This window comes from Dermacentor silvarum, chromosome 8 (assembly GCF_013339745.2).
Source record: "Dermacentor silvarum isolate Dsil-2018 chromosome 8, BIME_Dsil_1.4, whole genome shotgun sequence".
NCBI classification, from domain to species: domain Eukaryota; kingdom Metazoa; phylum Arthropoda; class Arachnida; order Ixodida; family Ixodidae; genus Dermacentor; species Dermacentor silvarum.
The window spans coordinates 178,723,901-178,751,327 of NC_051161.1; the positions used below are offsets into that span (position 1 = coordinate 178,723,901).

A 27,427-nucleotide genomic window follows, 5' to 3' on the forward strand; every position below is an offset into this window, starting at 1 on the left:
GGTCGACTGAAATGGGACTAACTTAAATGCTCACGAATTTACCACACTTATAACAAAATGAAACCTGTAGTGCTCGGCACGAGATTGCAATCCATAATTGGCCTCCGTTAATTCGTAAATGCTTTTAGAATGTGGCCGAAACTTTCTACATGCATACACGGAAATCGCTAACTTTTCTGCGATTCTAGACCGCTTAGAAAATTAGACACGTGATACGGCCATTATATTATCTTTTTTATTTTTACTGAAATAAATGTTGAATTGCACGCAGACCTTTCAAATTATTTCACTTTGACTATAGAAGGTATACGTTAAGAGTTGGGAGGGAGTGGACATACCGAGTTGCCGCACCTGTGCCGGAGCCCTAATTTTCCCCTTTGCAGGGGCATGTTTGTGGAGGCGCCGATCAAGCCCTGGCTGGATGTACAGCGGGCCACCCTTTTGGCCAGGGAGAAATTTGGCTTCAACGCCCACACCATCACTGAGCTAATCAGCTACGATGACCGGAACTTCAAAGTGCAGGTAAGGCGTGTTAGAGACGGCTTTTAACGCAGGCATGAGGTTTCGAACTGAACCGGAACTCAACCGAAAACGGTACCTGAACGGCTATTTGGTGGCTTCAGCTGAACTGGAACCACACTGAATCCATCTTTTCCGTCATCTTGATCAAACCTAAACCAGGGGCTTAACAGGAAGAATCGTTTCGAACCGCTTTGACAGACATTTGTGAAAGTCTCTTTGCTAGTGCATGCCAGACAGGAAGTGTTGCATAAAGGCTTATATCCTCCCGTGGTCGGCAAACGATTCCCACACTCCAGTAAGCTCAAATCAGTTCTGAGACACTGATAATGTTGTTAATATTTGTGCAACCAAGGCTGCCCTGTATGCAGTCATAAATGCGAGCGCTTTATGCTTGTTTGCTTACCATGCTGCAGCAACGAGACCGGAACAATTCATTTCAATTCCTTTTTATTGCTGTATGCGCTCTGAAGTTGTCATCCAACTACTACAGCGTTTAAACTCACGATGCTGTTTCCAATTCTGCTTGTTGTCAGGTGTGACGTGACAATGCCTAATGTGACAATGACGGTGAACGAAAGATAGGTGTTGAATGTACAGATCAGGTACGTGCGTGAATAAGATTTTGACGTAGATTTTGACGTAGATCTCAAGAAATTTGCAGTGCTGCGTAATTTTACTCTACCTGGTGCAGCTACTTAGTATGACACGAGGAAGTCGGTGTAGGTTGATGTAATTGCGGAATATTGCAACCTATAGGAGAAACGAAACGTCGGTAGCTGATCTTTTGCTGCAGTGTCCCATGATAATCAAATAATTTATCTCTGCGCTCCATCAACAATATAGCAAACTACAAAGTGGCGAAAAAGCCCTAACCTTATAGGAGCGTGATTTTGAAAACTCAGACGGAAGAACCAGAGCTTGCATGGGTGCTGTAAGGCCGCATGATTGTTTTGTATATATTTTCGCAGTGTCGCGAGATGCCCACGTGTTGTGCGTACGGGTCCACTCCTCTACGCGTCCGAGTGGTAACCGTCTCTGTCTTGAGGGGTCAGAAGGCCAGCGCGCGGTGCGGATGCGTGGAGCGGGTTCGGAGAACGCCGGCTTGTGCGCACTGAGTTGGCATCTCGCCGACCGTCATAATAGGTCCAAGCGGACGGACCTTGCGTGAGACTACTGTGCTGTGGCGCTGGCTCCTGTGCTGGCTACGGACGCCGCCGGGGTTTAGAGTGTCCACGTGTTGCGTGTACGGAGAGGGCGTCCGGGCGGTGGCCACTTGGACCTTTGTCCCTAGAGCGCTGAGAAGGGCCCGCGTGGTGTCGAGTGACGGCTTACGTGCGCACTGTAGAGGCGTGGAACGCATGCGAGGAACTCATTCGGAGAACGGGAAACACCGAGTTCGGATGCCCCCGACGGTCATTATTTTAGATGCGGAGCATCTTATAGCGGCGGCCTGTCCCGCGGCGTCGTTGGCGTCGGCGTCCGTCCGCACCTCTCCTCATTCTCTCCACGCCAGCTGTGCGATTACGCCTCTCTCTCCCCCTCTCCACGCCATTTGTCCGATAACGCGCTTCTCCCTCTGTGTCTTCATCCGCCACCTGTGCGATAACGCAAGCATGCGCGCCTCTCTTTCTCCTCCTCCTCTCCGCGCCAGCTGCTTATATAAACCCGGTGCATGCGCCGCTGCCTCAGTTGCTGCTTCGGTTTAGTCACGCTGCGCCGTCCGGTGCGCTGAATGGACGCCAACGAATCTGTCAACGTAAACGTCGGCGACGCGCAGCGGATCCAGATTCAGTTCGCCAACGCGAAGCCGCTTTGAAACGTCAGCGTCGAGCAGCGGATTCCACACTTCGAGAACGCGAAGCCGCTTCGAAACGTCAACATCGAGAAGCGGATCCTGAGCTTCGAGAACAGGAAGCCGCGTTGGTTCGTGAACGTCGAGCAGCAGAACCTGAGGTTCGGGACCGTGAAGTTCAACGTAAACGTACGAAGCGAGCGGCGGAACCCGACCTTCGAGAACGTGAAGCCGCGTTGGTTCGTGAACGTCGAGCAGCGGATCCTGAGCTTCGGCAACGTGAAGCAGCGTCGGTTCGAGAACGTCGAGCAGCAGCACGGCCTTCACGTGATGTGATGGTGACCAACGCAAGATAACACGTAATAAAAACGTAATAACAACGTAATTAACGCCGTTATAACGACCGCGATGCTCCGCATCAGCCCATGGTTCTCCTCGGGAAGATGGTGTAATGTTTTTTTTCAGGCGGACAAACCTTGAGTGAGACTGCGGGACGCGGTGTTGTGGCACCGGCACCCGAGTCCTTTGTTGGACAAAAACGCCACCAAGGTTTGAGATGGCCTAGCAATAAATCGTGCGTGCCTGAGCACTGAGGCCGTCACACACTACGCGGAAGTAGGAAAGGGAAACGGGAGTTCTAGGAAGAAGGAAAACAGTTTTGTTTTCCAAGTCTTTTACTTTTAACAGTAAGCCCATCCCTTTGGGTGGTGGCTTAACAAACGTTTACCTCTCATTGGCAATCGCTTCTGTGGGTCGGACCAATAGCCCTACCGCCCCTTTTCTTTGTCTGTTTGGCCTTTAATAACCCAGACGATATCCGGTCCCTCAGTCTGGGCTGAAATCAGGATAGCTGATAGATCGGTGAGGCTCCGTACAATGTACGTTAAAGGGAGTCTGGGCTGTAATCAGATTTGCTGATAGATCAGTGAGGCACCGTACAGTAGTCTGGGCTCTAACCGTCATTGAGATAGTCGAAGAGTGAGACATTGTTTTTCTATTGTTCAATTTGTAATTAAGTTGTTTCATCTGCCATGTATCAGTATAGAAAAGTTTATTTATAAACACCTTGTTCATCTGGTCTGCCTCGCTTCCTGTCTGCGTTTGATCATCGCTGCCGATCATCATACGAGAGACTTCACGTTCCAGCAAAGAACGCAGAAGATGAACGACCGAACGAAACTTTACTGGTGCATCGTTAGAATTTTGTTGCAGGCTGTAGAGAACAGAACATCCTTTGTAAGGACAACGCCTATCACACAGGCCTGGGTTATTGCCCAATCTTAAATGTACTTGGTTCTCCACAAGAAAAGTTGAAAGTTACCTATCAAGAAAGCGGTCAGGCAAGACGACACAGTCTCTCCAATGCTATGCACTGCATGCGTAGAAGATGTATTCAATTTCTTAGACTGGGAAGGCTTAGCAGTGAGGATCAACGGTGAATATTTCAGCAACCTTCGGTTTGCAGATGACATTGTCCTATTAAGCAACAATGGCGACGAATTACAACAAATGATTGAGGATCTTAACCGATAAAGTGTAAGAGTGGGGTAGATCGAAGATTAATATTGACACGTATACATGTTTATCTTTCACCGGTGGCCGCTTTCCACCGGCTAACAAATGTTAAACGTTATCGCTCGGCGCAGGACGCGCCTGTATCGGAAGTTTCTAGAACGTTATCGATGCTTCTTTCCGTTGCCTGTTTCACCGACGCTTATGCTTTCTGATTGTATGACCGACGCGAATTGTCTAGAACTTTCTGGAAGACCCGCGGGCATCAGCGATTAATCTGGAACCTTCGATGACTCCGGTATAAAAGCCGACGCGTTTCGCCGCTGATCAGATTTCGACGACCGCCGACTGTGTTCGCCGCTTTCGTTGTGCTTCGAGTGTAGCTTGCTTTTGTGGGCACAGGTTCGCCCAATAAAGAATCAGTCTCGTCATACACAGTTTTACGACTGTTTACTTCAGCGTCACTACTACATCTGGTGGAGGTGCTAGTGAGTTCATGCAGCGAACGCCCCCGCAAAGCCGCGATCCAAGCCCGAAACCGGAGGACAACACCAACGTCGCCAAGGACCAGCGAGCTAGCCGTAGGCAGCAAGGACTTCTGCCGGAGTACGGACTTCTTCCCGAGAAGACCACAGCGATCAAGGCCAAGTCAACGACCCCAATGGCAGCCCCAGCGTCCCCCATCCTGCTGCAACAACCTCGGGAGCCACCGACCTTCCGTGGATCATCGGCTGAAGACCCTGAAACCTGGCTGGAGACATACGAGCGGACCGCGACGTTCAACAAATGGAGCGACGACGACAAGCTGAGCCATGTCCGTTTTTTGTTGGATGACGCTGCTCGGACCTGGTTTGAGAACAGAGAGACCACCCTGGTTACGTGAGACCTTTTTCGTAAGAACTTCGTGAGGACCTTCACGAGCGTCGTACGAAAGGAAAGGGCAGAGGTTCTCTTAGAACATCGCGATCTTCACGGAGGAGATGTCTCGCCTCTTCCGCCACGCCGACCCCGACATGTCTGAAGAAAAGAAAGTTCGGTTCTTGATGCGGGGTGCCAAAGAGCAACTATTCGCCGGATTGATGCGCAACCCGCCCAAGACTGTCGCCGAATTTCTTCCGAGGCTACAATGATCGAGAACACGCTTGAAATGCGCGTCAGGCAATACAACCGCCGCGCCCTGACCAACTACGCCGACGCTCAAGGGCTAGGTGCCGACGACCTGCGCGATACCATCAGAGCGGCTCGTTCGCGAGGAGCTGCATAAGCTCTTTCCCACGTCGCAGCCTCACGTGGCATCTATCGCCGACGTCATCAAAGACGAAGTTCAGCTCTCACTTGGAGTTCCCGATGTGCGGCCACAATCGCCGCAACCCCATCCGGAAGCGCTGACCTACGCCGCCGTCGGCCGTCGTCAAGGCCCCCCTCCGCGCTCGCGCCAGGGCCCCGTGACGCCGCAGTTCCGTCGTCCACCGCCGCCGCCGCCAGCACGCCCGCCCGTCACCCAGTGCAGCTACCAGAGGAAGACGGACATTTGGCGCGCCCCCGACCACCGCCCGCTCTGCTATCACTGCGGGGAAGCCGGCCATGTCTACCGCCGATGCCCATACCGCGAGATGGGCCTACGAGGGTTCGCCGTGAACGCGCCACATCCACAGCTTGGCGAGCGACCACGCGACATCGCTGACTACCTCGCCGGAGCCCAGTGGCAACCACCACGACCCTCACGCTCACCGCCACCAGGACGTTACCTGTCGCCGCAGCGCCGACCATACACTGACCCAGCCCGGGGCCGGTCCGTGAGCCCCTATCCGGGAAACTAAAGGCAGCAACCGATGGAGGTGCGGTTGCTGTACGACGCAATTCCGAAGATCCTCCGCCGCCGACGAAGAAGATTCGCGAATCATCACGACGAATTATCAGCACGTCGCCTGGCAAGAGCCTTGAAGACAACACTTCGCCGCCGAAAGAAGACCTGCCGACGCGACGTAGCAGCAGCGGAGCAAGCCGACGCAGCCGTGATCCGACGCCACGACTTAACCGCAACGCCAGACGATGGCCTATCGAATTAGACGTGCTAATCGATGGCCATAACGTCACCGCTCTCGTCGACAATGAAGCCGACTATTCCGTTTTCAGTGGCGCGTTCGCCGCCAAGTTGAAGAAGGTGAAAACAACCTGGCAAGGACCCGATATACGGACAGCGAGAGGCCAACTAATAACGCCGACTGGAATCTGCACAGCGCGAGTCACGGTAAACAACCGCACTTACCGGCGAGCTTCGTAATCCTGCAGCACTGCTCCAGGGATGTCATCCTAGGCATGGACTTTCTAAATCAACACGTTGCAGTCATCGACTTAAGGTCCAAGTCGATAACGCTTTCAACGTACAACGTGATACCACTGGATACAAGCATAAGTTATCATGCCCTGAATGTGCTTGAAGAACAAGTCACCGTTCCGCCTCGCTCCAGCGTAATGATTTCCGTCGGTACCGAAGTGCCTGCAGACATGGAGGGCGTCATCGAGGGCGATCATCACTGAGTTAGAACGAAGTCAGGCTCGACCGTGAAATTTGCGTCGCTAGAGGCATAGCTGAGCTACGTGCAGGGAAAGCAAGGGTGATGCTCACGAACTTCAGTCCCGAATACAAGCACATTAACAAAGGCACCACGGTCGCCTACATCGACGAAATAGTACAAGCCAGCAGTGCTTTCGCCTTCACGGATTCCAGTGCACCTGCAACGACGACTATAGTACCTGAACCAACTTTCGACGTCAATCAGAAGCTTCCCAGGCATAAGAAAGAACAACTAAAAGCTCTGCTCCTGCAATACAAAGACTGCTTGTCGTCGTCGTCAAAAGTTCGACAAACCCCTGTCGCCAAGCACAGCATCGTAACCGGCGAAAATGTCCGCCCACTCCGTCAGAGCCCGTTCCGAGTTTCGGCGCGCGAACGCGAAGCCATAAGGCAACAAGTCGATGAAATGCTACGCGACGACATCATCCAGCCGTCCAAGAGTCCGTGGGCGTCCCCCGTGGTGTTAGTGAAGAAGAAGGATGGAACTCTACGTTTCTGCGTCCATTATGGTCGCCTCAACAAGATCACGAAGAAGGACGCATACCCCCTCCCACGGATTGGCGACGCCTTGGATCGACTCTACAACGCAAAGTATTTTTCGTCGATGGACCTCAAAACCGGCTACTGGCAAATCGAAGTCGACGAGAAGGATCGGGAGAAGACTGCCTTTATAACACCAGATGGACTGTTCGAGTTCAAGGTCATGCCGTTTGGTCTTTGCTCGGCACCTGCGACTTTCCAACGCGTCATGGATGGCAGGCTTGAAGTGGCAGACTTGCCTCGTCGATTTGGATGACGTCGTTGTGTTTGCCTCAAGCTTCGAAGAACACCTGCGGCGCCTTGAAACAGTTCTTCAAGCAATCAAAACCTCCGGACTCACGTTAAAGCCCGAAAAGTGCCGCTTCGCATATAAGGAGCTCTTGCTTTTGGGCCACGTCATCAACAAGTCTGGAGTGCGCCCCGATCCTCAGAAAACTGCGGCCATCTCCAGCTTTCCTCCGCCCGCTCACAAGAAGGCAGTGCGTAGATTTCTTGGACTGTGCGCCTATTACAGGCGCTTCGTCAAGAATTTTTCACGGATCGCTGAGCCACTGACGTATCTCACGAAGGCCGACGTCGAGTTCAAGTGGGAGACGCCGCAAGTCGAAGCATTTGAAGAACTGAAGCGACGCCTGCAATCGCCGCCAATACTTGCGCATTTCGACGAAAACGCCGATACCGAAGTCCACACCGACGCAAGCAGCGTAGGACTCGGAGCCGTGCTTGTGCAGAGGACTGACAGACTAGAAAGGGTTGTAAGTTACGCTAGCCGGTCGCTATCAAAGGCGGAAGCAAATTATTCCACAACAGAAAAGGAGTGCCTCGCCATCATCTGGGCTACATCAAAGTTTCGCCCCTACCTCTATGGCAGGCCCTTTAAAGTTGTGAGCGACCACCACGCCTTAAGTTGGCTAGCTAACTTGAAGGATCCTTCAGGTCGCCTCGCACGATGGAGTCTGAGACTTCAAGCATTCGACATCACCGTCGTTTACAAGTCCGGGCGAAAGCACTCTGACGCCGACTGCTTGTCTCGCGCCCCCGTCGAACCGCCGCCACAAGACGACCAGGATGACGACACTTTCTTTGGACCCATCAGTGCCAACGAATTCGCCGAACAACAGCGAGCCGACCCGGAACTAAGGAGCCTTGTAGACTACCTGGAAGGCAAGACCGTCATTGTGCCGAAGGTGTTCAGGCGAGGATTGGCGTCGTTTTTCTTGCAAAACGACATTCTTCTAAAGAAGAACTTCTCGCCTCTCCGAGCCAACTACCTCCTCGTGGTACCCTCAGCATTGCGTCCAGAGGTTCTGCAAGCTCTCCATGATGACCCAACGGCTGGAGATCTCGGTTTTTCCCGCACTCTCGCGCGGATACAAGAAAAATGCTACTGGCCTCGCCTCTCTGCCGACGTCGCCCATTACGTAAGGACGTGCCGAGACTGTCAGCGACGCAAAACACCGCCGACAAGGCCAGCCGGACTTCTACAGCCGATCGAATCACCTCGCCGACCATTCCAGCAAATCGGGATGGACTTACTGGGGCCTTGTCTGTCGTCGACGTCCGGGAATAAATGGATCATCGTAGCTACGGACTACCTCACCCGCTACGCCGAAACAAAAGCCTTGCCCAAAGGAAGTGCCGCCGAGGTAGCCCGATTCTTCGTTGAGAACATCCTCCTGCGTCACGGTGCCCCAGAAGTCCTCATCACCGACAGAGGCACGGTCTTTACGGCAGAACTAACTCAAGGCATCCTGCGATACAGCCAGACAAGCCATCGCCGGACCACCGCCTACCACCCGCAGACGAATGGCCTCACCGAGCGCCTAAATAAGACCATCGCCGACATGCTGGCAATGTACGTCGACGTCGAACACAAGACGTGGGATGCCATCCTTCCGTACGTGACCTTCGCGTACAACACGGCCGTGTAAGAAACGACGCACATGGCGCCGTTCAACCTGGTCTACGGAAGTAACCCGGCAACGACGCTTGACGCCATGCTACCGGACGTCGCTGACGAAGAAAATCTCGACGTTGCCACTTATTTGCAGCGTGCCGAAGAAGGTCGACAGCTCGCCCGCCTGCGCATGAAGAACCAGCAGAGCACCGACAGCCGACACCACAATCTTCGACGACGCTACGCTGGACTCCGATACGCCGACGAGGACTTAGCGAGAAACTGTTGCGTCGTTATTTCGGACCATATAAGATAATCCGACGTATTGGCGCACTGGACTATGAGGTCGTGCCAGGCGGCATTTCGCAATCACAGCGGCGCCGGGTACGACCTGAAGTCATCCACGTGGTGCGTCTTAAGCCTTTCTACGCCCGCTGACGACGTTAGGTACTTTCTTACTTTGTTATTGTTTTTTTTGTTTATTACGGGTGGTTTTGTTTTCGCTTTCGTGTTTGTAGCATCGGGACGATGCTTTTTCAGGGGAGGGTTTTGACACGTATACATGTTATCTTTCACCGGTGGCCGCTTTCCACCGGCTAACAAATGTTAAACGTTATCGCTCGGCGCAGGACGCGCCTGTATCGGAAGTTTCTAGAACGTTATCGATGCTTCTTTCCGTTGCCTGTTTTCACCGACGCTTATGTTATCTGATTGTATGACCGACGCGAATTGTCTAGAACATTCTGGAAGACCCGCGGGCATCAGGGATTAATCTGGAACCTTCGATGACTCAGGTATAAAAGCCGACGCGTTTCGCAGCTGATCAGATTTCTACGACCGCCGACTGTGTTTGCCGCTTTCGTTGTGCTTCGAGTGTAGCTTGCTTTTGTGGGCACAGGTTCGCCCAATAAAGAATCAGTCTCGTCATACACAGTTTTACGACTATTTACTTCAGCGTCACTACTACGTGGCAATATATGCAGAAGACAAAGATAATGTTCAATAGTGTGGCAAGGGAACAAGAATTCAGGATCGCCAGTCAGGCTCTAAGTCTGTAGAGGCACGGCCGCTGGATAAAAAAAAAGGTGACCTTTTTTTTTATCCAGCGGCCGTGGTAGAGGAGTGCGTTTATCTAGGTCAGTTAATCACAGGGGACTCTGGTCATGAGAAAGAAATTTACAGAAGAATAAAATTGCGTTGGGCTGCATACGGCAGACATTACCAAATCATGACTGGTAGCTTACCACTGTCGTTGAAAAGAAATGTGTACGATCATTGCATTCTACCGGTGCTAACATATGGGGCAGAAACTTGGAGGTTAACAAAGAAGCTCGAGAACAAGTTAAGGACCGCACAAAAAGTGATGGAACGAAAAATGTTAGGCCTAACGTTCAGTCAGGAAGAGAGTGGTGTGGATCAAAGAGCAAACGGGGATAGCCGATATTCCAATTGACATTAAGAGAAAAAATGGAGCTGGACAGGCCATCTAATACGTAGGATGGATAACCGGTGGACCATTAGAGCTACAAAATGGACACCAAGTGAAGGGAAGTGCAGTCGAGGACGGCACAAAGCTAGGCGGTGTGATGACGTTAAGAAATTTGCAGGGCAAGTTGGAATCAGCTAGAGCAAGACAGGGCTGATTGGAGATCGCAGGGAGAGTCCTTCGTCCTGCAGTGGACATAAATATAGGCTGATGATGATTAAAAGTACTTTCAACCGCTGTAAACATCTCTTTAGATTGTGGTGGTAATGGGATCTTTCTATTCTGAGAAGAACAACTCTCTTTGAGCCTTTCACCCGTTTTCGTCTATACTAGTGTCTGCTGGCTAACGGCTCTGTTCTCCGTGGATTACGTAATATAAGGAGAAACGCTACCTAAATATCCCTATTCGACAAATGCACTCCTTCTGGCGCGTCATTTCTTTATAAAACGAATAGTATTCTTTGATACTTTCCGCCGTTTTCTGATCACCGACATTCGTTAGTGGCGGACACATCTTTCTTTACTCCTAACACCGCAACCCCCGCATTCTTTGTAGTGTGAGTGCGAACGCCTGGACTCAAATGGCTGAGCCCTCGGACCTGGCCATTTTCGCCAAGATCTCCTCCGACGCTTGCCTACAGCGGCCCCGATGGCCACACGTCCCTTTTCGGCGTTCATCGCTGCCACGTGCAACGCAGTGTGACTTTCTTCAACGCTTGCCTGCGTGGCGTCCGTGCCTGATTCTGAAAGTGGGACGCTTGTGAATCGGCGGAAGAACACGCCCTTCAACAAGCCTACATACCACTAGCTTCTCCTCCTGGATTCGTGGCCACAAGGTCATCTTGCGACCGCAAGGAGGACCACCCTGCAACATACCCAACTGCGGTGCGTGTTGCCGCTCCCTCACCGACAACGAATACCTTATAGTAGCTTGACAGGAAGAATAAGTATCATGGACAGGAAACATTGCTAAATTAAGTTCTGGAAGAGAACGCCTCGGATAATCGCAGTTCATTCCAAGAACGAATTGGCAAATTTCCTTGTGCGTATCGAAACACTCCCAGCAGTGTCACAGGGCAATCGCCGGCACATTTGTTTTTGAAAAGGCAATCGCGCACGAATCTCTCGCGTAACAATTACACTTGTACAATACAAAATACATATCTCGCGTGACAAGGCAAACATTTGAAATATAACATGTGCAACAAATATACAAGGATATGACAGGGTAGTTTACAGAACACAAACAAACACTATGTCCATGATACAAAAATTCTAGATGAGAGAAAATCGCTGATCTATGTAATTAAATAGGGTGAATGTTAAGCTATGAAAGTTTAAGTAACAACCTATGGTGTGGAACACGACAGAAAAATCTAAAAATATTGCGTTAACTTGAAACCCAGCGTCTATCAGTGCGTGTATGTCGTTATTAAGTCCGGCTAGTTGGGTATCGCATGAGTAGCCCTGGCGAAAACTGTGCTGATACTTGAAAATAATGTTATGGTCTTCAAGGAAGTTGATGACTTGAGTGTGTATGATATGTTCGAGTAATTTACAAATAGCACTGGTTAAGGAGATGGGACGATAATTGAGCGGACAAGCACGATCACCTGATTTGAAAATGGGTATTATTTTAGCAATGCGCCAGTCATAAGGAATACAGCCAGTTGATAGTGACTGGGAAAATAGAGCGGTTTACATAGAACAAATACTATGCGATGTATTCTTTCAAAATTTATTATTGAAGCCTAGATGGTCGGCGCTAGATGACGTTTTAAGATTGCTTACTAGAGCTAAAACACCAGACTCACTGATGACAGCCTCGTGCATTGTGATTCCCACTAATGCCTTTAAAGTTGGCAATGAGTTAACGTTATCATGAGATAAAATTGTTCCAAACGTATCATTAAGAAGTTGAGCACAATCTGAATCGGGGATAGGAACTCCATGAGAATTAATAAGACTGATGTCAGCGCGAGTTACAGGATTCACAACACGCCAATAGCGACGAGTATGATTTTTTAGCATGGATGGTAAATCAGGAGAAAAAAGGTTATGTCGAGTAGATTTTAGCAATGCCTTATAAGCCTTTTCGCACGCTTTGTGTTTATCATGGGCACTCGCGGGCCCAGTCAGTTTTACCTGCGTGTACAGTCTCTTCTTTTTGTTATTAAGCCGCCGAAGCTTGTTGGTAAACCAAGGAGAACGGTTTTTGCAGGAAATGGATAACATAGGAATGAACGTGTCAATGAGAGAACTGAGGTTGGCTTTAAAGAGGGCCCAGTTCTGTTCAATGGAGCGTGAATGAGAATCATGCAGAAATTGATCTGAAAATGTTGTTAATTCATTGTTAATTGCGTCGAAATTGGCTTTAGCGTAACATCTTATTTTCTTTTTGGTAATTGTTCTTTTGCTCACGCAAAAGTTAATGCATCCAGTTATAACATCATGGTCTGCGATGCCTTCTTCATGAGTTATGTCGGAAAATATACCAGGATTGTTAGTTAAAACTAAGTCTAGTATATTGGCAGAAGTTTCAGTGGATCATGTTGGATGTCTAATAAGTTGGGTTAATGAAAAGTCAATACAAGTGCCCAGAAAAGAATGTGCGGGCGCATTCGTGGCCGATACAGAGAGTGACGACCAAATGATATTTGGTAAATTGAAATCGCCAAATATGATAATTACCGACCTCGGAAAACGCGAACACCTCGCTCAGCGCCCGATGATACTCATCGGAAAATTGTCTATCACATCGAAAAAACTTGAAGGTGGATTCACTCGTAAAGATGCTGTTATCTTGAATGGTGTCGTTAAGCCAGTAAGACTAAAGAAGCCTGGAATGAATCGATGAGAGTGCAATACCATTAGCGACAACACTTCTAGCGTTGGTGCATAAAAAGGGCAATTTATTATCAGTGCGACAAAGCAATTTTACGGGCAAGCTGGTAGATGAACCTGAGCCTAAGGGAACGAAGGAGGAACATCATTCATCCCTGCGCCGGGAAACAAGAACAGCCTGGCCTTCATTGGTGTTCCACTCGTAAATGTCATTGTTCAAATGCAGTTTGTTGAAAACAAGACGTACTCGATCCCCGTCTTTCTTCATAGTTCGCGAGAACTGGATTAGCTTCCGTCGCTTTTCGCGAACTGTTTCCGAGTAATCTCGCGAGAAGCTCAAATTGGTGTTTTTCAACTTGTAGCCACGGCTCAGAACCAGTTCGACTTCCTTCTCATTGAAGAATTTGGCTATGATAGGCCGCTTCTTCTCCGACAAAAATCGGCCCACACGATGTGCTCTCGAGATTGGCGTCACGGTGAGACCAAGTTTTTCGGTACAGAAATTATTTACGAGTCGTTCTAACTCTTCCCAAGTTTCAGACTTCGCCGAATCTGTTATGCCATAAAAGAGGACGTTAGACCGCCTAGAGCGATTTTCCAGGTCGTCAATTTTTCCTTGTACACCTACGAGAATGTTGTCACTGCACGCGATGGACTGAGCACATGAGGCTACAGCAAATTTCTGCTCTGGATCAAGGACACGCTTTGTCAGTTTTTCTAAATCATTCTTTAACTCTAAGTGAATTCAAAGCACCTTGTTAACAGATTCTTGAAGTACTGAATTGCTAGCTTCAACACGCAAGATAGAGCCAGCCACAAGGTCTAGCTTTCCCTCTTGAGCCTTGGTCATGGGTCCCGGGTTAAGCTCGACATCGCCTCTCAGAACAAGCAGGCACATCAGATACAATACAGATGCGCAAACACTTTTCAAAATATGAGGTGGCCACGACACCGCTAAATGACAGACACCGTCGTCACGATAGGAATAAGCATCGTAGTAGCTGACCTGTACGGTGAGCGCAGGATCACAGTGGCGGTGCCGTGGCCCAGGGTGGCGTCGGAATGCGCGCACTTTTGTACTGCCCGCTCAGCTGACTCGGTCCCACGTTGCCAGACGGAAAAAACTACGGCGTCCAGAAGTGGCGGAGAATCCAGGAGAGGCGCACTGGCCAAAAGCGGCATTGATAGGCCGCAGTCCGCTGACGAAAATGCGCCCAGCCAGGGGGAGCTTGTATCGTTGTGCTATTCACGCATGGGTGTCGTCGGGAGCGGCCGCATCGAAGAAACGGACCATGGCCGGCCCAGGAAAATCAGCAACAGGACCTGTGCAAACATCAGCGGTGAGCGTAGGATCACAGTGGCGGTGCCGTGGCCCCTCGACAGGAACTTCATCGTTGTGTCAAATATGTGCTCAAACGCGTGCGCATGCTGTGCCACGTCTTTAGTGGACTGGGTGTGACACGACAATCAATGAGTGGGTTGCTATAATAATCCTTGATTTGTGAGGGCACTTCAAGCCGCGGGATTCGGGTGGTATGTGCGGTGTGGGTGAAGAGAGGGAAAGCATTCGGTTCGCCATCATTCGGGACTCGGAAAAACCGTCGACAGTCGCTCTACCATAGCCGCACTATCGCTGCTCATGCTCCGGCGTTCTAGTACGATTTCTAAATTTTCTCGCAACTCCTGTCAAACTCGAGAGTTTGATAGGATTAAGTCGCATAGGTCGCATAAATGAAAGGTGAACATCGATGAAAATTAATCGTTTTGCGGGATACCTTTCATTGATTAATCGATTAATCGTTAATCGATATTACCAACCCTATTCCCAGTAATCCTTGATAAATTCTAACAAGGCGTCTTTTGCTGTGGCTTCTAGGCTGCGTAGTGTCTTATTATGGATTTGGTCCTTGTCTGGTGTAGTGTTTCTGGTCAGGTTGCCAAGGGCCTCAACCACCTCTGCTCTTGTAAAAGCCCGGTCTAGTTCTGGATTGGGTTGCCCTTTGTATTTTATAAATTTGGGGTGGACACGTCCTGCACTGCCGTCTCCCAGGAACTTTCTTGTGACTGCCTTGAGCATATCTTCCTCCGTTCCTTGGAAGTTGTGGATGAGTCTACTGACGTGATGGCGTGTGACCGTCTTCGTTTCCGTCTTAGCCAGCAGCGATCGGAGTATGGCCCATGTCTTCTGGTTGCTTAAGGTGGCTTGTAATCTGGTGCATACTTGACTCGAATTCTGTCTGCCCAATGTATCGGCGTATACCTCTGCTTCCTCCGTGATCTTGGGTATCCGGACCTTGAATTTCCTATTGCACTTTTGCTTCTTACAGCGTCTGATGAGTCCCCGGCGAGCTTCCCACAAGTGTAGAAAGTGCCGGTCGACTGCAGGGACCTCATTCGTCAGTTCTATGGTCGTTGTGTGTTTGGCTACCTTGTGTACTATGCTTTCGCTCCACTTTTCAATATCTTCTATACTCGCCGTCATTTTTTCCCTGCGGAAAGCGTCCCAATCCGTGATTTTCGTCTGTCCAACCTTCGGGGCCGTCCTGTTATGCGGAAACATGAAGCAATAAAACGACAAGCACCGACCAAAATAAAATGCTAAAAAATTAAATAAAAGATGTTTGGGCTTCGCTACGGAAACCTTGTTCACAATGGGAGGAAGGAAAGTTCATCTAAGCTTATGCATTCTTTAGCATGCTAATAAGCAGCGCGTGTGCGACGGGGGGAGGGTTCCCTCACTTCGATTGAGCGTGTGACGTATTTTCTGTATCTCCAACGACTGCAGATAAAGCTGCGATTTCAAGTTTCTTTCTTGGCCGATAATTCACGAGTTTTCCCAGTAAACCTTGTGGCCCGTTGCATCCGTGTGCTCGGCAAGGGCATTCGAAAGTGTTCTTTTCTTTTTGACATCGTTCTGATGCTGCCTCATCCTCTGTCTAAAGTTGCCCGATTCACCGATGCATCTGTAGTGGCAATCTGCGCAGGTTATCTCGTAGTAGTTTGATGTGCCAAAACCACAATCTGATTATGAGGAACGCCGTAGTGGGAGACTCCGGAGTAATTTGGACCACCTGGGGTTCTTTAACGTGCACCTAAACCTAATTACACGGGTGTTTTCGCATTTCGCCTATAACTTGTAGACTACGCCAGGAAAGGATTCTCTTGGAAGCCTGTCCTTCCAAGAGAATCATTCCAATAGAATTCTTGGCCTTCCTTACCGCCCACGAGTGCGTGCCTCAGCTTACACACAGGCACGTGTGCCACCTCAACGCCATAACTGCGCAGAACGCGAGCGGAGGTTTCGCTTATCACAGGAACGTAGGGTATGACAGCACGTTTTCTTGGTCGGAGATTAGCCGGTCGGACGGAATTGGACAGGCGGCGTTCCACAGCATTCAAAAACGACGTGGGATAGCCGCTTGCTGAGAGATTGTCTCGCACGCGGTCCAAGTCGGTGAAACGACCTTCTGCTTTGGTGAAATGCGGTTCACACGGTTGAACAGGAAGGCAGCAACCGACCTTTTGTGAGCGTCAGGATGAACGAACTGAAAGTTTAGGTAGCGGCCAGTGTGAGTGTCCTTTCGGTACACGCTAAACGAAACTGTTCCATCGCATCTGTTGACAAGCACGCCCAAAAACTTGAGTCTATTGTCAACCTCCGTCTCTACTGTGAATTGGATGGCCTTTTCCTGACTGTTCAGGTGCGCAGTGAGGGAAGCCAAAGCGCTGCGCCGAATCATGCAGAAACACTCGTCCACATAGCGCAGAAAAACTCTTGGACTGGGACTGAAGCACGGAGCAAGAAACCTTTAGGAGTGGAAACTCCGCCAGTTGCGGCGACCAGAAAATGTCACAAGCCCGCGTAGCCACTATCATGCTGACGGCACCTGGCGGCCGAGACAGAAATTATTGCTGTCTTGGTTACCAGGGCAACCGCTCACGTGTGTTACTCCCGTTCGCGGCCGCGCACGTTGCTCACTTTCGGCCGCGCGCCTCTACAAGTTCTACTGAGGGCACTCACGAGTCCCACCTGCGTCCCATCTTAGGCTAGCAAATTCCGAACAAGGGTACACTGCATGTATCAGCGCTGTAAGTATTACGGCCAGACACACCGACAAGAACAGACACCGACGCCGACAAGCACAGTTGCTGTTTCACTTAAAAGCCCACAAAACAACGTTAAGGCGTGCACGCTGAAGCGAACGCCCGTGTCGTCTGCTTTGAGCGGGAGACACGGGCGCCGCCGAAGAGAACGCGCCCGAGCAGCACCACCGGGCTTCTGCTCTTTTTTTATTGCGATAGCAATTATATGGACACTTCAACCGGATTTCTGCCGTCGGCGTCGCCGTCGCCGTCGCCGTGAGGTTCCCTATAGATAAAATCTTCGCCAATCTTCGCCGCGCGCCGTATGCCCATGCGGAAGCGTGCGGGGACGCGGGCTATCGCGGAGAGCGAACGCACTCAATCTCCCACGCGCAAGCAACGAAGCGGGAAGCCAGCGCCGGAGGGAGCGGGGGGAGGGGGGGGGGGCGCACTTCTACTCTGCCAACAACCGCGCTCGTCGCTCGCTCGCACTGTCGCTTATCTCCACACGGCTCTGACCTTTATGCGCCGTGCATTCGCCGCTCAGTTTCCGTTGAAGCGATAGACCGCACGTACCTTCGCCCGCTGCTGCGGCGTATGCGCTTGCTGCCAGCGTTTTGACAGTCGTTGTCTGCAGTCATTCAGTGTGATCTATTCATGTTTGTTTGTGCGCGGTCACACCACGCTTGTTCAACCAGTTAGTAATAGTCGGGCCACATTTTCCAACGCACGCTACACATGCAATGCTGCCCGGGTCGGCAGTGCGGCGCTACAGGTGTGTCCCTTCGCACGCGCTGCCCACGGGAAGCGCTTCTCATCAACACCACCGTTTCACACGCGCCTTCTCGTGGTCATCGAGTCTCTCTTCATGTCGGTCTACTTACGCCGCAGCACACCTGCTTACTTAATCAGCTGATGTTTACTACAATTCATATTGCTACCAAAGCCGCTCACCTTACTTCGTATGACATTTCTGTGTTGCTATTGCATTCATTGCTTCGCCCTTAGGGCGAAACTGTGACATTTTTTTTTCGCTGCTGCTTGCATGACGCGCCGCAAGGCGCCGCTACTGCGTGCGCCCTCGTCGGCGCATACTAATGTGACCTTATCTGGTCGCACGCGAGCGCCCGCGCTGACGGGAGTTTCCACTCCTAAATAATGTTCCTCCGTTTGACTGAAGCAAGCGAGTGCGCGATTTTCCAGCCATACCATCGTAAGATTGGCAGCAGCAACAAAGACGGAGGCGCCCATTGCCGCACCGTGGACTTGCCTATAGAAGACCTTGTCCAAGCAGAAGCACGTGTTTCCAAGGCAAAAGCAGAGGCAGCCTCTTGAGGTCAGGAACCTCAATGGGCGACCTGTCTGGCAAAGTCCTGTGGGATTCTAGAGCAGACGTGCATGCTGCTACAGTCATGACAGGCGGAATTGAGGCAGACAGCTACTCCACGACGAAAGAAACCTCGTCGTCGTCTAGTGTCACGTCACGAACTTTTTCAATTAAGTCGCCGGAGTTGCTCACATGCGTGGAGCCCTTTCCGACGAGTTGAGGCAGAATCTGGTAGAGAGGGGAGCGGGTGTAGTCAACGATTGGACGCAGGTCGATATTAGGCTTGTGAACTTGCGGCAGGCCATAAAGCGCAGGTGCAGCACCGTTATGATAGAGAAGCTTATAAAACAGAGACTTGTGCTGCGGAGCTACGAAGCGAAGCAAGCCCGCGAGGAGAGCCCGAAAGTTAGAAGGATGTCAAAAAGAAACGAACAGTTTCCAATGTCCTTGCCGAGCACACGGATGTAACGGGACACAAGATTGACTGGGAAAGCTCAAGAATTATCAGCAAGAAAGAAACTTGAAATCGCAACTTTATCTGCAGTCGTTGGAGATACAGAAAATACGTCACACGCTCAAGTCGAAGTGAGGGAACCCTCCTCCCGTCGTACACGCGCTGCTTACGTCACGTGCTTAAGAATACATAAGCTTACATGAACTTTCCTTCACCTCATTGTGAACAAAGCTTCCGTAGCTAAGCCGAAACGTCCTTCATTCATTTTTTAGCATTTTATTTTGGTCTGTGTCTATTGTTTTATTGCTTCAAGGAACTGTACAATGCGATAGTCACGGCCAAGGGTCTCATCTAACTTTTACCACTCTATTTGCTTGATCCCCATCCAAGAGGTCAGATCCGGACTGGTGTTTCGCGAGACACTGTTGCCGATCCGCGCTGGTCGACGTTCCGAAGAATTAAGAGATGCTCCTGGGCCGCATTGTGAACCCTTTGTTTTGTGTAGATTTGTATCCCCATCCATAAGGGGCGTTGAAGTCCCCCACAACGAGCATTTCATGTCCCTTTGTGACTTTCTTTACGTCTCGCAGGAAGCGGTCGAAATGTTTAGTATTTCGCTCGGATGGCTCTATATGTTCAGGATAAAGAGGCTTCGTTTGGTCTTCTTGCTTGGCATGATTTCGACCAGGTCAGAACAATAAAAACAGCTCAAATTTTAAGGATGTGAGAATAAATTTTAAGGATGTGAGGTAGAAGAGTTTGATGCAATACAAAATAAGAAGCTCAGGGCAATGGGTAAACATATTTGTGAATGGTGAATATTAATTTCCCGCAAAAAAAATTTCACAGTTTCGCCCTAAGGGCGAAGCAATGAATGCGATAGCAACACAGCAATGTTATACGAAGTAAGCTGAGCGGCTTTAGTAGCAATATGAATTGTAGTAAACATGAGCTGATTAAGTAAGCAGGTGTGCTGCGGCGTAAGTAGACCGACATGAAGAGAGACTCGATGACCACGAGAAGGCGCGTGTGAAACGGTGGTGTTGATGAGAAGCGCTTCCCGTGGGCAGCGCGTGCGAAGGGACACACCTGTAGCGCTGCACTGCCGACCCGGGCAGCATTGCATGTGTAGCGTGCGTTGGAAAATGTGGCCCGACTATTACTAACTGATTGAACAAGCGTGGTGTGACCGCGCACAAACAAACATGAATAGATCACACTGAATGACTGCAGACAACGACTGTCAAAACGCTGGCAGCAAGCGCATACGCCGCAGCAGCGGGCGAAGGTACGTGGTCTGTCGCTTCAACGGAAACTGAGCGGCGAATGCACGGCGCATAAAGGTCAGAGCCGTGTGGAGATAAGCGACGGTGCGAGCGAGCGACGAGCGCGGTTGTTGGCAGAGTAGAAGTGCGCCCCCCCCCCCCCCCCCCGGCGCTGGCTTCCCGCTTCCTTGCTTGCGTGTGGGAGATTGAGTGCGTTCGCTCTCCGTGATAGCGCGCGTCCCCGCACGCTTCCGCTCGGGCATACGGCGCGCGGCGAAGATTTTATCTATAGGGAACCTCACGGCGACGACGACGGCGACGGCGACGGCAGAAATCCGGTTGAAGTCTCCATATAATTGCTATCACAATAAAATCATTGCCAGGAAGGTCTTATCAAATTAGCACTGAATGCACAGTGCTGCAGAATATGTTGCTGCAGCGCCCCGGCAATCTTTGAATATCCTTGCATGAAAGAAAACCCTCATTATGAAAGGCCATCATTAAATTGCATATGTAGACTTTGAATCAAGTCACGCCGGCAGTGTGCGCTGTACCATCGGCAGTATTGTTACGTGTGGAAGGACATAGACGAAAGAGGCTATTTACAGGTTATTTACACTGGAGCCAGACAGCCAGGCCCACACTCGCTCGCGGCGGCTCGTCTCTTGAACATCTTTCGATGATATCGTCAGACTACCCCCCCCCCCCCGGCGGCAAAAGCGCCGTCATGGTGCTGTTAAATATCCAAGGCGCTTGGAGAGTTGTAGGGTTTGAGTCGGGCGACGGGGACCATATCACTGGTGGTCACAGCGGAGGACTTAGTGGGCGGGGCTAGAACGATTTCATAGGTGACAACGGTCACTTGGCGGGGCACGCAATATGGGCCTGTGTAACAGGAGAGCAGTTTTTCACAAAGGCCAAGTTTACGCGATGGTGACCAAAGCAACCCGAGGGTGCCGGCCGCAAAATGGACATCACGGTGACGGAGGTCGTAGCGTTGTTTCTGTTTGTCTTGAGACACTTGCAGACGAGTAGGCGCAAGTTAGCGAGCATGGTCAGCACGGGCGATTGCATCACGGGCATAATCGCTAGCAGAAGCTGTGGTGGACGAAGCACAGTGTCTAGTTGCTACCGTTGTTTCTCGGCAATACAAGAGGTAAAACGGGGAAAAGCCAGCAGTTTCGAGACGGGAAGAATTGTACGCAAAGGTAATGTAAGGTAGAGCCTGGTCCAGTCACGGTGGTCGGCTGAAACGTATTTCGATAGCATGTCTGTAAGCGTGCGGTTCAAACGCTCATGAGGCCGTTCGTTTGTGGGTGGTAGGAGGTGGTAATTTTATGCTGTATTGAGCAGGCACGCATGATGCCGTCTATGACTTTGGACAAGAACGTACGGCCACGGTCGGTGAGCATTTGACGCGGAGCACCATGCATCAAAATGATATCGTGTATGAGGAAGTCCGCGACATCAGTAGCGCAACTGGTCGGAAGAGCGCGTGTTACGGCGTAGCGGGTCGCGTAGTCCGCAGCGACGGCAACCTACTTGTTTCCTGATGTAGATTCCGGTAAAGGCCGAGAAGGTCTAAGTCAACACGATGGGAGGGCTCAGCAGAGATGTCGAGCAGCTGCAGGTAACCAGCGGGGAGCTGGGAAGGCTTCTTGCGTCGTTGGCAAAGTTCACAAGCGGCGACCTAACGCCGTACCGAACGAGCAAGGGCCGGCCAGAAAAAACGGCGACGTACTCGGTCATAGGTTCGAGATACGCCGAGGTGTTCTGCCGTTGGTGCGTCGTGAAGCTCTTCGCGAACGGTTGAGCGGAGGTGTTTAGGTACTACAAGTAGGAACTCAGAGCCGTCCAGGTGGAGGTTACGACGGTACAGAGTACCGTCGCGGAGGACGAAGAGGCGTAGAGTAGCATCGCCCGGAGAGTGTTCCAAACGGTCGATGAGTGCTCTGATGTAGGCATCGCGACGTTGCTCGTCGGCGAAATGAATGAGCTGGGATACTGAGAAAACGCAAGCAGCACTGTCAGTATTGGAGGAGTCAGAGTCGTCAACAGGGTAAGGCGACAAGCTGTCAGCGTCTTGGTGCAGGTGGCCAGGCTTGTACACCACGGAATATGAAAATTCTTGTAGCCTCAAAGCCCATCAACCAAGCCGGCCTGTAGGATCTTTTAGCAATGAGAGCCAGCAGAGGGCATGATGGTAAGTGAATAAGGAGAAAGGGCGACCGTAAAGGTAAGGACGGAACTTCGCAACTGCCCAGACAACAACAAGGCATTCCCTTTCCGTAATGGAATAGTTGCGCTCCGTTGGTGATAGGAGGCGGCTTGCATAAGCAATAACGCGATCCTGGCCACGCTGACGCTGGGCTAAGACGGGACCTACACCATGACCGCTGGCATCTGTATGCAATTCTGTAGGGGCATCAGGGTCGAAGTGGGCGACAATGGGTGGTGAGCTGAGAAGAGTGACGAGACGAGAGAAGGCGGTGGCTTCTGAAGTACCCCACGAAAATTGTACATCTTTCTTCAGAAGATTAGTGAGGGGTCTAGCAATTGCCGCGAAATCTTGAACAAAACGACGAAAGTACGAGCATAGCCCAACAAAACTGCGAACGTCTGCGGCTGCCTTCGGAACCGGAAAGTCTCGGATGGTGCGAGTTTTGTCGGGATCAGGATCCGGAAGCATCGACGAGATGGCCCAGAACAGTAATTTGGTGGCGGCCAAAACGACATTTGGACGAGTTGAGTTGCAGCTTCGCCTTTCGAAATACATCAAGTATAGTTAGACGCTCAAGGTGAGAGTCGAACGTTGGCGAGAAGGCGATGACGTCGTCGAGGTAACAGAGACACGTGGACCATTTAAAACCTTGAAGCAAGGAGTCCATCATACACTCAAAGATGGCAGGGGCACGGCATAACCCAAACGGCATTACTTTAAATTGGCATAGGCCATCATGTGTTATGAACGCGGTTTTTTCTCTGTCCATATCGTCAACAGCAATCTGCCAGTATCCAGAGCGAAGATCAATAGAAGAGAAATAGCTGGAACCGTGAAGGCAGTCAAGGGCGTCGTCGATACGTGGGAGCGGGTAGACGTCCTCCTTAGTAATTTTGATCAAATGACGGTAGTCTACACAGAAGTGCCACGTGCCGTCCTTCGTCTTAACCAACACCACAGGTGACGCCCAGGGACTCGAAGAAGGCTCGATGATGTCTTTATCTAGAAAAAGCATTTTTGCTGCCGGAAAACAGGGAAGTTCCTTTCACATCGTGGAACAGGAAAATTTAAGCAATTCCTAAAGTATAATGGAATGCATAAACTCTTCGCGTCGTATCATCATCCACAATGCAACGGTTTGAAGAGCGCAGAAATCAAACCATTGTCACCAGACTTTAGTGCAAGATAAGTGTTGGACTAAGCTACAATCGGATGCCATTGACGAATACAATGGAGCACCTTACGAAGTTACTGGTTACGCACCTTCGTTCCTGATGTATGGAATTGCATCTTATCCAATACTGAAGCAACGAGATGAAACTGTCGAGGAAGCACGGAAAAGTGAACTCGCTCGCCTACCACAATAAGAACAAATACCACAATGGGATCTGAGAATCCTTTGTTTTGCAGATGACATTGTCCTATTCAGCAACAACGGGGACTTGTTGGACTCAGCCACAACGGGGACTCAGCAACAACGAGATTGGTTGTAATTACAACAAATGATTGAGGACCTTAACCGAGAAAGCGCAAGAGTGGGGTTGAAGGTGAATGAAATGAGAATTATGAAAAGGCATTTGATTCAGTAGAGATACCAGCAGTCATAGAGGCATTGCGCAATCAAGGAGTACAGGAGGATCCGTGAATATCTTAGCAAACATCTACAAGAATTCCACAGCTACCTTGGTTCTCCACAAGAAAAGTAGAAAGTTACCTATCAAGAAAGGGGTCAGGCAAGGAGACACAATCTTTCCAATGCTATGCACTGCATGCTTAGAAGAAGTATTCAAGCTCTTAGACTGGGAAGGCTTAGGAGTGAGAATCAACGGCGAATATCTCAGCAACCTTCGGTTTGCAGCTGACATTGTCCTATTCAGCAATAATGGAGACAAATTACAGCAAATGATTCAGGACTTTAATCGAGAAAGTGTAAGAATTGGGTTGAAGATGAATATGCAGAAGACAAAGATAATGTTCAATAGCCTGGCAAGGGAACAAGAATTCAGGATCGCCAGTAAGCCTCTAGAGTCTGTAAAGGAATACGTTTATCTAGGTTAATTACTCACAGGGGACCCTGATCATGAGAAGGAAATTTACAGAAGAATAAAATTGGGTTGGAGTGCAGACGGCAGGCATTGCTAAATCCTTACTGGGAATTTACCACTGTCGTTGAAAGGAAAAGTGTGCAATAATTTCATTCTACCGTTGATAACATACGGGGCAGAAATTGGAGGTTAACAAAAAAATCTCAAGAACAAGTTAAGGACCACACAAAGAGCGATGGAACGAAAAATGTTAGGCCTAACGTTAAGAGACAGGAAGAGAGCGGTGTGGATCAGAAAGCAAACCGGGATAGCCGATATTCAAGTTGACATTATTAGGACGAATAAATGGAGCTGGGCAGGCAATGTAATGCATAATATTATTAACCAGTGGACCGTTAGAGTTACAGAATGGATACTAAGAGAAGGGAAGCGCAGTCGAGGACGGCAGAAAACTATGTTAAGGTGATGTAGTTAGGAAATTTGCAGGCCCAAGTTGGAATCAGCTAACGCAAGACAGGGGTAATTGGAGATCGCAGGGAGACACCTTCGTCCTTCAGTGGACATAAATATATGCTGGTTATATGATAGGAAGTTTCTCCCACTTGATCTTCAAGTTGGTGGCTCAGTACTTTACGAGACATCCGTCATCCCAACAACGGCAAGTTGCGTTCCGTCATGGAAGGTCCTTACAAGATTCTACGCAAGGCATCGCCAGTGAACTATGAGATCAACCACTCAGTGATGCCTTTAGGCAGAGACAGTGAAATTGTTCATGTCAGCAAACTGCGGCGTTATTTTGCACCTTCTGAAATGAGACTTTCTCGATGCTCAGGGACCATAAAAGAGATACATATACGCTTTCGTAGGGTCTATCCAAGATGATAAAAACGGGTTTAAGAACACACCAGTGAGACAACTTTGTCGGTAAAACGTCGTATATGTCGGCTAATGTCCGGCTTAATTACTTTTCGGAGACGATCTATAACCTGTCTTAAAGACGCATTCGAAAAACTCGTCCAGAAATAGGATTGGGAAAGACACAAATAATCCCGTTGCCAGAGCTATTCATATCCAATTTCTAAACATTTTTAAGGCGTTATCAAAAAGCTGCTCTAAAGGTTTACGCTCAAGCTGAAAGGTTTACGATAATCTAAAGCTAGTTTTCGCGGGTTCCGGATGAGTCGAAGCTTTGGTGTCGAGTGCAAAGAGCTCCTGGTGCAGTGCCAAGCACTGTTGCCTATCGACGCCGTCGCATCCTCTACCAAGCCAGATGAAAATGAATATGTCCACGAAAATGAATCTAGAATACCGCTTAATTCTGCTATGCAGCAACGATGTTCACAACCAAAATGGGAATGACATTCCGCTAAAAAAAATGGGCGCATCTGGACGAGCGTCCAGGTCAGGGCTCTTGCACCAAGCGTGCATGAAATAAGGACAGTATGACAAAGCAAAAGTTTATTGAAAAAGTAACACTTGTGCAAGGTTTGAGCAAAATGTATAATAAATGCAAAGTAAATCGAATTAAAAGTACCAAACAATGACTTGTTCCCAACAGTGAAACAATTCTTAATGAACTAGTAACTGATAAACAATGACTAGAAGATACATAGAAAATTCGTAAAGTTTCTTATTTAGCAAAGTAAACAGCCCATGCTGTCAGATGAACAGACTAGAGTTGTTTAGAAATTGATATCACAGCAACTGCAAGAAGCAGTCTGAGAAATGCGAAATTTATTCGCATGGTAGCTGCCTACAAGCAATGTTCCCAATAATCTATAAGCTTGGAAAGAACACAAAAAGGAATAACGCCGCATACCATCAAAAACAAACACTGAGCATGTCAAAATAAAAAAAAAGTTGTTGCAGTTTCACCTGAAAGGCGAAGCATCAATTGCGATAGCAAATTTGTAGAGAGCTGTACGGAGTAATGATAGTAGCTTTATCAGCTGTATAAACTTGGACATGCAGCAGCACCGGCAACACGGAGAACTGTTGTTGACGCCGTCGGCGTTTTGCCCGCGTTCGCACAAAATGCGCGCGGCGTTGGTGACTGTTGCCGGAGCCTCTGATATAAATAGGCACTTGGTGCCGCAGCTAAACGTCGCCTCTCTTCCCTCCCCCCCCCCCCCCCCACGGCCTTTCCCGCGTCGGAAGAAGGCGCGTTTGCTCTACATATATGGTGATTCTAAAGAAGGAAAGAGACGCCTACTTCTGCAGACCTTAAGGGAGCACGGCTTCCGTGGCAGGAACGGTCTTGTTCCGGCCCTCCGAGAAGGGCGGCTCCTTCGCGAAGGAATCGCGCCTTGCACTGGCTAGTGCACTATCGTCTCTCCAGGGAGTGAGTGCGGTGCGCGTAAACGCGAAAAGAAATGTGGTTGCCGCGGACGCAGCGATGCAGAGCTGCCTCGATGTGCTGCTGGCTACCACCGAACTCCGTGGCATCCCTGTTGCGGCCTGCTTACCCGCGGATCGCACGCGGAGCACAGGGTTTGTTCACGGAGTCGATGGAACGCACAGCGAGGCTGAGCTTCTGGAGGGCATCCGGAGCAGCATTCCCGTCCTTGCTGCCACCCGACGGGAGAGCACGGTAGTCCTCCAGTTCGCCGGCCCGCTGCCTCCTGAAAGCGTCAGCATTTTCAAGCTCCGCTTTGCTGTGCGGCCTGCCCGCCCCCGTCCGCTCCAGTGCCAGCAGTGTGGACGCCTCGGCCACGTGGCAGCCTCATGCAAATGGCCCAACAGCTGCAAGAACTGCAGCCGCACACACCCGGCTACAGAATTCTGCAGCAATCAGGCCCGCTGCACCAACTGTGGAGGCAACCACCCTGCCTGTACTCCCGCCTGCCCCAGATGGCAGGAGG

At 50.1% G+C, this 27,427-nt stretch overlaps 1 protein-coding gene across 1 annotated transcript in view; it reads left to right on the forward strand.

Annotated features, from left to right (window-relative positions):
- LOC119461884 (hydroxylysine kinase) overlaps window positions 1-27,427 on the forward strand; it is a 435,160-nt gene that overhangs the window by 40,757 nt on the left and 366,976 nt on the right. The window contains exon 2 of the mRNA XM_037723252.2: window positions 384-522. Within this exon, the coding sequence (XP_037579180.1) occupies window positions 388-522 (135 nt within the window). The 5' untranslated portion in view covers window positions 384-387. The remainder of the gene's footprint in view (window positions 1-383; window positions 523-27,427) is intronic.